The sequence below is a fragment of the Periplaneta americana genome, chromosome 1 (genome assembly GCF_040183065.1).
Source record: "Periplaneta americana isolate PAMFEO1 chromosome 1, P.americana_PAMFEO1_priV1, whole genome shotgun sequence".
Lineage (NCBI taxonomy): Eukaryota > Metazoa > Arthropoda > Insecta > Blattodea > Blattidae > Periplaneta > Periplaneta americana.
The window spans coordinates 134,015,467-134,028,425 of NC_091117.1; the positions used below are offsets into that span (position 1 = coordinate 134,015,467).

At 34.5% G+C, this 12,959-nt stretch overlaps 1 protein-coding gene across 1 annotated transcript in view; it reads right to left on the minus strand.

Annotated features, from left to right (window-relative positions):
* The window catches only part of dpy (dumpy), a 673,297-nt gene that overhangs the window by 170,851 nt on the left and 489,487 nt on the right, over positions 1-12,959 (minus strand). The window contains exon 87 of the mRNA XM_069827690.1: positions 9,211-9,525. Within this exon, the coding sequence (XP_069683791.1) occupies positions 9,211-9,525 (315 nt within the window). The remainder of the gene's footprint in view (positions 1-9,210; positions 9,526-12,959) is intronic.

Consider the following 12,959-nt stretch of genomic DNA (forward strand, 5'->3'; position numbering starts at 1 on the left):
TTACCGCTCAACACTTGCGGCACACTGTCCTATTGGAGCATGTGCAGTAATAGTGTTTCACTGGCAGGCTTTGGAGCAGGGTAGGGAGCCAGTACAGTGTGCGTAGGAGGGATTAGGAGCACTTTCAGATGTGTTCTCAAGCTGTCTGCAGTAGTTGTTAGCTCGTTCCATCATAAATATTGCAATGAATAGTGTCCAAAATCTTTTAAATGTGTAATTTTCTGTAAGACTTTTACACGAAAAGATAAAAATAAAGAAGATGAGTAGACGTACATAGGAATTAAAATTGTGACGAATAACAGTAATAGAGAAGTGACAAGAAAATTCAACAGTCGGACTTACGAAAAATACAATATGTGGCTGCAATATAAAAGATGCTGTATTTTGTTTTCCTTGCCTATTGTTCGGCGGCGAACATTCATTGACAAAAACAAGTACGTTTTATGAATTTTATTTATTTTTCTGTTTGAATTTAGGACTGTGCGTAGTAACTAAATAATTTTGATTACCATTCTGCAGGTATGATTGATTTGAAGCACATGAATGAAAGAATTAAGAAACACGGTTCTTCAGCTGCACACAACAGTAATGTTAAATTAGCAGTGTTGGGTCAAACAAACATACAGACACAATTGGATTCAATTAGACTGTCGAACTTCACAATGATAAAGTTACAAAGAACAGATATGTGCGTGCGGTTTTGTGGAGCTTTTGATTTGGCATTAAGAGGTTACGATGACGAAAACTCATCTTTAAAGGCTAGTATTTTTCTTGGCCTCATCAATTTCAGTTCTGAATTAGACGCACTCTTAAGAAACATTTGGAAAGAGGAACAGTGTTTAAGAGCACATCAAACACTATACAGAACGAAGTCCTTCAAGCCATTTTGATGTATGCCATGATGAGATTTCAAAGAAATAAAGAATGCTGCTGACTTTTTAGCGGTTAAGGCTGATGAGACGACAGACGTATTGAATGCTTGTGAACGTGTGACTTTGTTATAAAATGCAATATAGTGAAAAGAATATTATTTACGGTGTGCTGCAATAGAAATTGAACACTTTACTTTGCTATTAATGGACCTACATAGGAAAATGATTAACTGCAATTTCTTGACTAAAAAATTTATGTAAACCTATACCTATATAACATATGTTAATAGTTAGTCGTAGTTAGTATTTATAATAATAGTAATAATGATAATAATAATAATAGGGTGTAATAATATTATGATAATCATAATCATAATAAATATTTGTGCACCACCAGGATTATTTATCACCACACGCCACTGATACAGTGTATTAGAAAAATATGTGACTCGATGATTCAAATGCATCAATGAAAAACTGCCACTGATTAACTGTGATTCACGAAGTTATATTGGTACCGTAGCCTACTTCGTAAACTTATTCATGGAATCATTTTTGCTTAAAGGACTGCATGACAACGCGAGTCAGATTTTCATTGTAATGACGACTATAGTTCTATAAAAATTGAATCTCAAGTAAATAAGTATAAAATGTGTTGTAACCTATAAAAACAAGCGTATGCAAAGGTATTTCATTTAAACATAAAGACGTGGATCATAGTTCGCAATTCATTTCATAAAACTGCGTCGGTTAGGCCTATCCAAATGATGATAATCAAATCATTTAAACTCACGTTATGGCGACTATTTCTTCAGAAAAAAAAAACTTACGACTCGACATACGAGACATTAAGTTTGTGGACTGTTCAGTCGCACTATATTACAAGATCTCTATACACACTTACACAGATCCACATCGTCCCTCAAAGTAGTCGCTGTTGGCCACTATGCAGTCTGCCAACGTCAGTACAGCTGCCGGAAACATTGCTGAAATATACTGTCAGAAAGTTTCTGTACTGTTTTTCTTGTGGCAGTGATGATCTTGGTCGATTGATATATACGCCCACGTAGCTTTGCTTTCAAGTGGAAAATGAGAAAGAAATCACATGGTGCAAGATCAGACGAGTATGGAGGGTGTGGCAAAATGGTGACCTGTTGCCTTGTCAGTCCCTCTTGGACAAGTACAGATCAATGTGCAGAGGAGTTGTCGTGTAGCAACAGCCAGTTCTTCCTACGCTAAAGCTCAGGATGCTTACGGTGAATTGAATAGAGTAGACGGCGAAGGATCTCCTTGTATCAGTCTTGTTTACAGTTGCTCCTTGTTAGATGAATTCCATGTGAACAGTTCTCGGTGAGTCGAAAAAGAGTTCAAGCATTATCTTGCCTTTTGACCTGTCCTTTCGCGGTTTTTTCCTTCATGGCGATAATGGCGATTTCCATGAGGCTGATTGTCGTTTCAGTTGTGGATCGTACTGAAAATGCCATGTTTCATCTCCTGATATGATCTGGTTCAGAAATGTCGCATCATCGTCAACATGCAACATGTTCAGGTCATCAGACAGAATTTTGTAGCAAGTACCATGCTAATCCCTACTGCTGCTGCAGCTGCGAGATCATCTACTGATTGACAGCAGTTGGCATGCATCAACATTGTAACTTCTTTGATCTTGCATTCAGTTTGGACCATTTTTGGCCGACCAGTATGCTCATCATCCTCTAAACTGTCTCTGCCCTGCGCAAAACATTGGTGCCACTTAAACACAGCACTGCGGTCCAAGGCTTCTTCGCAGTACACATGCTTGATCATTTGAAACATTTCGCGAGCGGATTTGCCCAATTTTTTGCAGAACTTGGCATTTGCCTGTTGCTCACACTGCGACATTCTCGAGTTCCGCACTTTGCATTCAACTAGCCTTGAAACAGAGACGTGGTTCTGCTTACATTGTATGCACGCAACTACTTCTTGTTGGGTACCAGCAGGATGCACTAGCATGAACAACAGCTGAACCAGCCTCATTGCTACTGATGATGGGATAGTATTTCCCGAAACATGTTTAGTGAATTAATTTTAATTGCATTGCTATGTGTTTTTTTAATACTGTTTGATTTTAACATAATGCATATTTTATAACGTGATAATCATTCTGGGGTAAATACAACGTAAGATTGAAGACTAATAGATAACAATACTATACTGTAGATCAAGTAAACAAGTTTAAGTATTGATTAATGACACGATAAGCAGGCATTTTAAAAATAAGTTTAGAAAGGATACTGTGCTGAAGTTTCAAGAAGCGACGTCTGTCCCAAAGTTATTGTATGACAACAAAATTAGGATTTTAAATGGAAAAGAACAAAACTAGATTTGAGTCAAAATAAACGAGGTACAAGTACAGTATATAAGACATACATTTTTTTTTAACTAATGCGGACACTTGACTTGTGTCATTCACCCAAGTATCCCCATCTAATAGGTGGCTTTCCAAAGCTTGTTGTCCTTTCAGTCACCATGAAGGTGTTGCTTTTGGTGTAGCATACGAGGCGAACTACCTACATAACACTGTATGATGATTAATGAAGGAATGGTGGAATGCTGGTAGGGCAAACGGGAGCATACCACGAAACACTGTCTTTGTCTACCATAAATTCCAGTTGAATTTGCTGGGATTCGAACTCGGGTTACCAGAGTGGAAAGCCGACGCCCTAGCCATTCGGCTAATGGTACGTCATCTAATAAATATTGCAGAATACAAAATAACATATCATAAAAGAAATATAGCTATCCTAGAAGAATTAGAAATATTATACGAGTAGATAAATGACAGAATAAAGCAATAGACAAATAATTGGTTATGCCACATACAAAGAATGCAACCAACTAGGCTACCACAATGGTTTATGAACTTCAGACCGATTTGCAGGACATTGGATAGCCAAGAAAACGATGGCCAGAAAAGTAAGTTATAAACTGCTACAGGCAAAGCTGCCAAATGCATGAAGGATGATGATGATGATTAATAATCTTTTTTCTTATTTCAGATGATCATGTCATTATTTTCCAGTTTGAAGTTCCACTTATGTGTGTTATACAGCCTTATACTAAAACTATTTTATAATTCTGATCATGTTTTCGTTAAATGAAGAGTGTAAGCAAAAAACAAACATTTTCAGAAGTGACAAAAAACATTTTTTCCATACAAATCATCCACTACTGGTGACATCTGTGATTGCATACATTAACTAGGGTCTACTTTCTCTTTGAATTTCAACATAATGACTTTTGTAGGTTATAGGGCTTCGCACATACACAGCGTTTCAAAAGTCACACATATTTTCTGCTACAGCTAAATGAAAATGTTTTTCGAAAAACGCTCAGACTCGACAAACAGTATATTTTAAAAGACACTTTTTCACAAAAACAACGCATTCTTGATAACACTGTTGTGCGAGTTGTAACATCATCAGAAATATTTTTAAATGACACCCTATATTTTTCTGTATATTAGGTACACAGGTAGTATGTAATGATAAAATATGAAAACTGCAGCAGTAAACACTGCAAATCAACTGATGAATGTCATAATTAATATAATAATATATCACATGAAGGACTACGGACTATAAGGACTTCAGATTTAAACTCTGGAAACCGAAAAGCTGTCTATATACAACAATCAGGTGTGCTATATTGAAGTTAAAGAGTGTATCAGTAGTCTTAATTTCTAATAATATAGAGAAATATCGCATATTAACTGGTACATTTTAGAATGCAAAAAACGTTATTGGTAACAATAGGACACTATTTTATGTAGAAGGTAGGCCTACAATAAAAATAGGTATAATCAAAATTTCTATATATAAGTATTAGGAAACCAGAATGAAATAATTTCTCAGGAAAAAATTATACATGTTATAGCAATTTGTTCTAAGTTGCTATGTACAGAAGACTATACGGAGTGGGAATGAAATAATCCTGCAGATTTTCAGAGCGAATAGCTCATGTTGTATGTAACAGAAAAGTGCAATACCATATTGGTTAAAAGTTCATAGTTTTCTCAGAAAAAAATGTTTTTTCCAAATGTTTAACATCCTCATATTCAGTAACTATTGTAAGTAGGATTGTGACTTTTGTCCATATCGATAGAAAATCTCTCTGGTGTATTTCAATAGTGTGGACGGTTTTCGTGTAAATTTAATTTAAGAACCACGTTGGGAACAGACTGCAACAATGTAGCGAGAGAGGAGGCTTGTATACAGAGATAGACCTGAGTTCGTTGACTTCTTAGATCTTTATTACTACACCATTTCCAGTTGTATTCCATAAAACATCAATTGTATTTCAGATTTGTCAATTGTATTTCAGAAACTATCATTTGTATTTCAGAAGTTACAGTTGGCACCTTATTCTCCAATGTTAAATCCAATCGAGATCATTTGGTGTAAAGTGAAAATGTACGTAAAAACCCATCTTGGAATTCCTGACGTCATAGCTCCTGGTGTTGTAGGCTAATTCACCTACTGTAGAGAGTGAAATTGATGGAGCAACACACATAATATTGTTGGTGGTGATTGTGCTCGTGCAGTACAACACAGTACAATTCATCAAGCTGCAGCTTTAGCTATGGTGAATATGCCTGACGGACACTAAAATGCAATAAAGTTGAGGATTTCTTAAATCCATTTTCCATTTTTTTAAATGTATGTTAAAATCTCAAGTAGGCCTACATTTATTATTTTGTGAAATAAAAGTGACTCTGTAATCTTAAATGCATTGCTTATTTTCTGAAATACATTCGATACCATCTGAAATACAATTGACAAATCTGAAATACATTTGATACCATCTGAAATACAATTGACAAATCTGAAATACAATTGATACTATCTGAAATTGAATTGACAAATCTGAAATACAATTGATAATTTCTGAAATTAAATTGACTAATGTGAAATACATTTGATAATTTCTGAAATACAATTGATATTTTCTGAAATACAACTGGAAAAGGTGTAGAAGAAAGATTACTGTGTTAGCAGTGATGTTGTCGGACTGCTGAAACTTCCAACTTAATTTTCTAATTAACCATGCATTTAATTATAAAATGTAATATAGATTTCCTATTCCTTCAAGTGTAGGCCTACCCTATCGCCCCTTTCAATTTGCAAGGTGTATGTAATGTACAATGAGTCGCAGCCTAGGTAGTTAAGTTGGCAGAGCACTGGCTAATGATGGTTGTGGATCTGGATTCGAATCCGGGAGATGGTGAATTAGTATTTGTAGTGTACAAAGCCAAGATTCCTGAGAATTTTTCTCAGGATTCTGCTGTTTCCCTTCATCATTCCACCATTACTCTCCATTTTAATATTCGTTATCATAATTTTAATAGCATTTCCCCGAAATGGTGCTAAGTGATGTTGGCCTACTGTTGTGACTGGCATACAGATGGCATCAGTCTGTAGAAGTGTAGTACGCTTTAAGGGGGTGGTAGGGCACTCCAATGGGACTTGTCTGGAATCTTAAGACGTGCAGACTGAATTGACAGATGGCACCATAGAGCTGAGTCACAATATCTACAAGATCGCTATCATTCAGGCTTCAACTACTGCTTAAAGTATTTTTTTGTTTTTCATTGTATTGTATTTTTGAATTCTTAAAAATATTTTATGAATAAAATTTAATTTTTGTCTGTCTTAATTTTCATTAGTAGTAGTTATAATCAAAGCTAGGAAGTTCATACCAAAGCAGTATCACCTGCGCCTTACCCTGCTGCTGCTCGCTACAGATGATTTTTTTAGTTGGTTATTTAATGACGCTGTATCAACTACAAGATTATTTAGCGTCGAAGAGATTGATGATAGCGATATGGTATTTGCGAGATGAGGTCGAGCATTCGCCATAGATTACCTAGCATTTACCTTACGGTTGGGGAAAACCTCGGAAAAAACCCAACCAGGTAATCAGCCCAAGCAGGAATTGAACCCGTGCCTGAGCAAAACTTCAGATAGGCAAGCAAGTGCCTTAACCGACTGAGCCACACCGGTGGCTGCTACAGATGATATACAGTATGTTCACAAACAACACATAGTGGTATTCTGTGGATATGTGTAGAGTCATGAATAGTTTGAAGAATATTGCTAATTTATATTAAATATTTTAGATTCTGAACAAAGTGAGCTATTCTGTTATTGTTGTTGTTCAGCCAACTGTCTTGAAGACAGGTCTGAACCTAACAAGTGATACCAAGAAGGCACCACTTATGAGGCAACTAGGCCAGGAGATAATGGAGTAGGGTGGCCAGTTCCTTTTCCCTCCATTGCATACATCGCCCACTAGCTACATAATACATAAGTCAGATTTCAGATGCAATTGTTCTTCCTCTAACACATATTGTCAAGTGACATGCACTGCCTGATAATAGATGTACATATCAGCCAGAACCTCAATCAGAGGAGATTCTGTTATTATTGTATTATTTACGTAATGTGAATATTATGTAGGATTTCAAAAAAGTAAACTGATCTGTTATTAAATAATTATGCAAAAAGAGTGTGTAACATGTTTATTTTTTTCTCCCCCGATTATTCTTCGTTAAATGTTGACATCTCGTACTGCTATGCATTCAGTTGCATTACAGTCCAAGTTGAACATTGGAATTACGATACGAACTTCCTAGCTGCCATTACAATAGAAACACTATTAGATTCACAAAGTAGTTGTTCATCTGACGATAGTAATAAATACTATATCATATTTCAGGTTTGCTCCAGTAATGTCTTGTGACGTAGAACGAATATTTCCAGAGTAGAAATGTTGTTTTTTTTTCTGAATCTAAAAAGAGTATTTATTTTGATAAATTGAAAATGTTCATTGTTATTATTTATTATAATGAGGCTAGAATTATAATTGTATACTTCGTGTGTTATTTTTATATGTATGGGTGAATTAATTTAGATTGGAATTTATGAACTTTATAATTTAAATTATTGTTTTTTTTTATATTATTTTCTTGTTCTAAGGCTGTGGACTCTTGGAGCACATGTTTGGTTACCACCTGGCTGTACACGTTTGTCATTTTGCTTCACTAACATCGAGGGATGCTCTATTACTTTTCACTCAGTAGAGATATAGTCCAAGCTCACACAACTTAACAGTTTTGGTACCAACTTCCTAGCTCTAGTTATAATAAATAGTCTTAGTAAGAAAGAAAATAAAAAGTCACTTGTTAATTTTTGTATTTTCTCTTATTCTTGCCCTAAAATCTTTCTCTTTAGCTTCATTTAGATGACCACACCTCCCCAATGAAACATATATATATATATATATATATATATATATATATATATATATATATATTATCGTACATGGCAGATATTCAATGTTTCCCCAACCGAACTCATTTTATCATTACTGAAAACTCCCTATGATATAAAAACCATCAATAGTAAAAAACCTAAGTAAACATCACCAGAAATTAAACTTAAAGCACGAATATTGAAATATCTGAATAAAATGAACAAGTCCATGCCTCACTAAAAACATTACAGATAATAATTTGCTTTGTTATATTGAAACAAACAATTAAAAATTGTGTCTAAGAATGCAAATTCTTAACATTTCTCAATTAGGTAAAAATGTTCTCTTCATGCGTAGACCTACAAGTGTATCAGTATGTTTGTCAGTATATCTCACTGTAACTAAATAGTAACTTTGACAGTTGAAATCTCTCAGCTATATACAGCGTGGTAGAACGAATGTATTGTAGTAATATTTTGTTTGCTAACATTATAGCTTTGCCATTTCCTAGTGTCGATGATCAGTTGAAACATCGTCTTTTACCAATCTCATTAGCTTGTTTATGTTCTGTATTTTCCAAGATTTGATAAAATAAATTTCATTCCTGCGTATTGTAGCTCATTATAAAAATGTAACGAATATAGTGTTCCTTTTATTGTAAGTTACATTCCGGATGTGTACATGCAATTAAAGTGGTTTACAGTGTCTCTAATTCAACAATATAGCAGATAACTCTCAGAACTTTTCTACTGTCGACTACTTTATAATATTAACGATGTGATTTATAAAGTAGTGGCGTGTATTTACAATTTTCAGACATGTTATAAAAATGCTGTGAATACAAAAAAATAATAATTATTCATAAGCACAAAATACAACAAATGGCAAATGAAGTGGAAATGTTATGAATCATTTTATTCAATTCTGTTCTGCGTGTAATTCAGATAAATAAAGGAATAGTTTTATCATATATAAAGATTAAATGTGATAAAATAGATGCTCAATTCACTGTAAGATGAACAGGAAAGAATAAGAAAACGCTTACGTGGAATAGAATAGCATCGGATGAAGGGATCTCCAGTGAAACCTTGACGACAGCTACAGATTGGACTGTGGTTGATTACTTCGCACCTAGTATTCTGACCACATGGTCCAGGACAGGGATCAACACATTTTTGATTAACACAAGCTCTATTTTGAGGACATTCTGAACTTGCAACACATTCGGGTCGACAACTTGGTGGAGTTCCGATGTAAGTTGGCAGGCATGAACACACACCCTGCCTATTCACATTCCGACACTGGCTGTATGGCCCACAAGGTGATGGATTACAAGGGTCACTTTCTTCAACAACAGGAGCTATACACATAAAGTTGCAGAAGTCAGGTGCACATGCAACATACATGACAGAAAAAGACAGAAATTAACATGTAATCGTGCATGAATGTACATACAGAATAATAAACATATCGTCATTGTTCCTGCAATAACTCCTACGTGCAAAATATAAAATTTTTCAGTAGGAAGAAAAAACACTTTTATACAATTCTATGGCAGTGATACATAGGAGATTGTGAATTCTTACATTTTCGAAAGAAAGAAATGTAATTGAGGGGTTGGGTGCAAGAAAGGCACTTCTCTCAAATGCAAGTTTTGAGAAAATTTATGTTGAAAATTGAAACCGTAATAATATTATCTATGCACGGCTTTACATTTTGGGTACTCCTGACCTCTATGATCACAGTAATGAACTACAATTTGGTGATCATATGCATAACAGATCAAAGAACACAATAAAGCGTTTTACTCAAAAAGGGCACATTTTCTCAAATGCCCTTCCTGCACCCAACCCCTCAATTACATATAGGAGATTTTATTATTTGCTGTATCACTATTTAAGTTATTTAATAGAGACGTAGATGGAAAGATAATATTAATATGGATTTGAGGAAGGTGGGATATGATGATAGAGACTGGATTAATCTTTCTCAGGATAGGAACCAATGGCGGGCTTATGTAAGGGCTGCAATGAACCTCCGGGTTCCTTAAAAGCCAGTAAGTAAGTAAGTAATAGAGCAAAAATCTGAAAATCGATAAATATTTCACATAGGAGTTATTGCAAGAACAATATATAGGTATTCATATGGTGCTTCTTCTCAGTAGTTTTTACAAACCATACATAGGCTTTGAAATTCAGAGAGCGTAATGAAGGTGTCAGTTTAAGAATATATTTACAGAAGCAGAAATGTTTACAAGAATATTTGTGTTGTGAATTACTACTTGTTCTTCAATATATTAATAGTTTCATTATCATAAGATTCAATAAAGGTAAGAACCATTATTCAATAAAACATTAATACTTCAGAGGAATTTGAGACAATAAATAATATTTACAACAGAAACCAAATGCCTTTTAAATGTAATACCATATTCAATATCAGATATCCTATTTTTGTCTTTTAGAAACCAGATAGGAGAAGGAAGATATATCTTTGTGATTTAAACTTTCACAGTGTTCAACATAGTGCACATTTTTTTACATTGTGTCATAAGTATAGAAATATCCAACTTTTCGGAACTATTGTACATATTGGCTCTATCATCACTAAAGCCAAGGAAAGCACCTATCTACTGGATCCTGCAGAATAGCTCTTGGTAATGGATTCGACACATAGAATCCCTTTTCCCCGCACTGAGTATGGGCACCCATCCTGGGATCCGTAGTGAAATAAAAAATGGCAGAAATTCAACAATATAAACAATAGCAGAATGTTAATATTATTAGTAGTTAGGCCACGAACCAATGTAACTTAAGGGACCAGGCTCAATGACGCCACCTCCTCTCACTACAGGCATGAAGATGCCGAAGTTTTGTATAAAATTATATGTGCTGCGCAGCCTCTCTCATTAATATCTCGACATTGATAGCACTTACAGACGTGCGATCACTCGTTTGATTTTTAATCGCGTGTTCTGCAATACTAAAGTGAGAATAGATATGTATGATACACCTCAGTGAACCTAGTGAAAAATTTCTTGTTAGCTGCTGTCACTAATTTTGAAATGTTTCTTCATATGATGAGAAAATATACTGCATGTTCTTCATTAAGACCCATACTCGTCATTTTGTAAACCGAAACAAAAATAAAACATTCAAACCAACACAACTGTAATTTCGTTCCCGAAACTGGAGACATATTGTATGTGTCAGTATATCCTTGATAATGTAGGCTACAGAATTTTCCACTATCTGCCCAATGAACAAGCCAATGCATAGCTCCGAAAGGGTGAATGTATTTACATTTATGACAGAGTGAAATAACTGAAGTATTTCGCACAAAATTATTCCTGCTTGATTAATTTCTTCTGTGTTCGACTATAAAAAAATTATTATTTTGAGTTTTAGATTATACTCTATTTTCTTATTCTAGTTATAATTGAGTTACGGAAATTTTAACCAGGAATAAGTTATTATTGTTCCATATATACCGATAATTAATATACGTTCAAATTTTTTTACTATTAATAAATAGGCCTATATTGACCATATAATGATAGGAAATTTCCTAACATTTTGAAACTTCTTATTGATTACATCTCAAAAGAAGTATTCATAACCGAACAGTATCACATATTATTGCAGTTGCCTTAACTATTTAATTTGCTTTTGTAAGCTTAAAGTTTTACAATTTAGTTTCATAAACTCGGAAATAAAACTAAAGAATGTTCTTTTCAATAAAGAACATATTCGGCAAAATCGTTGAAATTCTCTATTTGTAAAAACAAACTTGGAATACTCCCAAAGCTATCAATATGTTTAAGTCAAATTTGATCAGTTTAAAAGTAGATTATAGCACGCTAAATTATGTACGAATAAAACTACGAGAAGTGTGTTAACGATCTTATGCAGAAATATTTGAGGGTAATACCTCCTAAAGTTGTGAAAATGCAAGTTTATAAATCTCATAACTTTGTATCGAAATATAATAATACATACAGTGAGATTATTACAGTAGTTCGTGAGTCAGTTTTCTCCATTATCTGTTAAAGGGTGTGACATGTCGCCAGCCAGCAGAGTCAAGCTACAGTATGGTCATTCGAGTACCGGCACCTTGCCTGGTCAGAAGCATTCAATCAGTTCTACACTGAGTGAACAAGCTTACAGTTGCACGATTTTAGTATTTCTTCTTTGTGAGAAAATAAGTACTGTTTCTTTACAGTGTAAAGAATTCAGTATACTGTATAGGCCTACAGCCTTTGTGATAAGGACTTCGAAATGCTGTACATGAAATTTTCTTTACAGTGTTTCTCCACGATACATTTATTAAAACTAGGTCAGTTGGTAAGACAATAAGATTGTTTTGAGGTGAATTTCCTGACGCTGATATTCCGAGTGGAGAAACTGTTCGAAGACTTGTGAAAAATTTGAGATAGTCGGGGACATTACCTGAAAATAAGCAAAATGTGAAATTCCAGGTTTTAACAGAGAAGAAACTAGACGAGATAGGAACGATTAGAACATGCACCAACAAAACCAATTAAAAGTCTTGCCCAAGGGATTGGAGTATACCAGCACGAAATAACGAAAATAATTAAATTGAAATCATGTAAAACAATCTCGGTACACCTGCTTATTCCTAGAGATACAGGAAGTAGATTAAATTTTTGTTGCTGAATTTTGCTATCAGTTGAAGACAATGAGTGTGGGTGTGCTGAAGGAGATCATTTTCAACATCTGCTGTAAATAAGTCAAGATTTCTTTAATAGAAACTTTTGATATGCATGGATAGTCA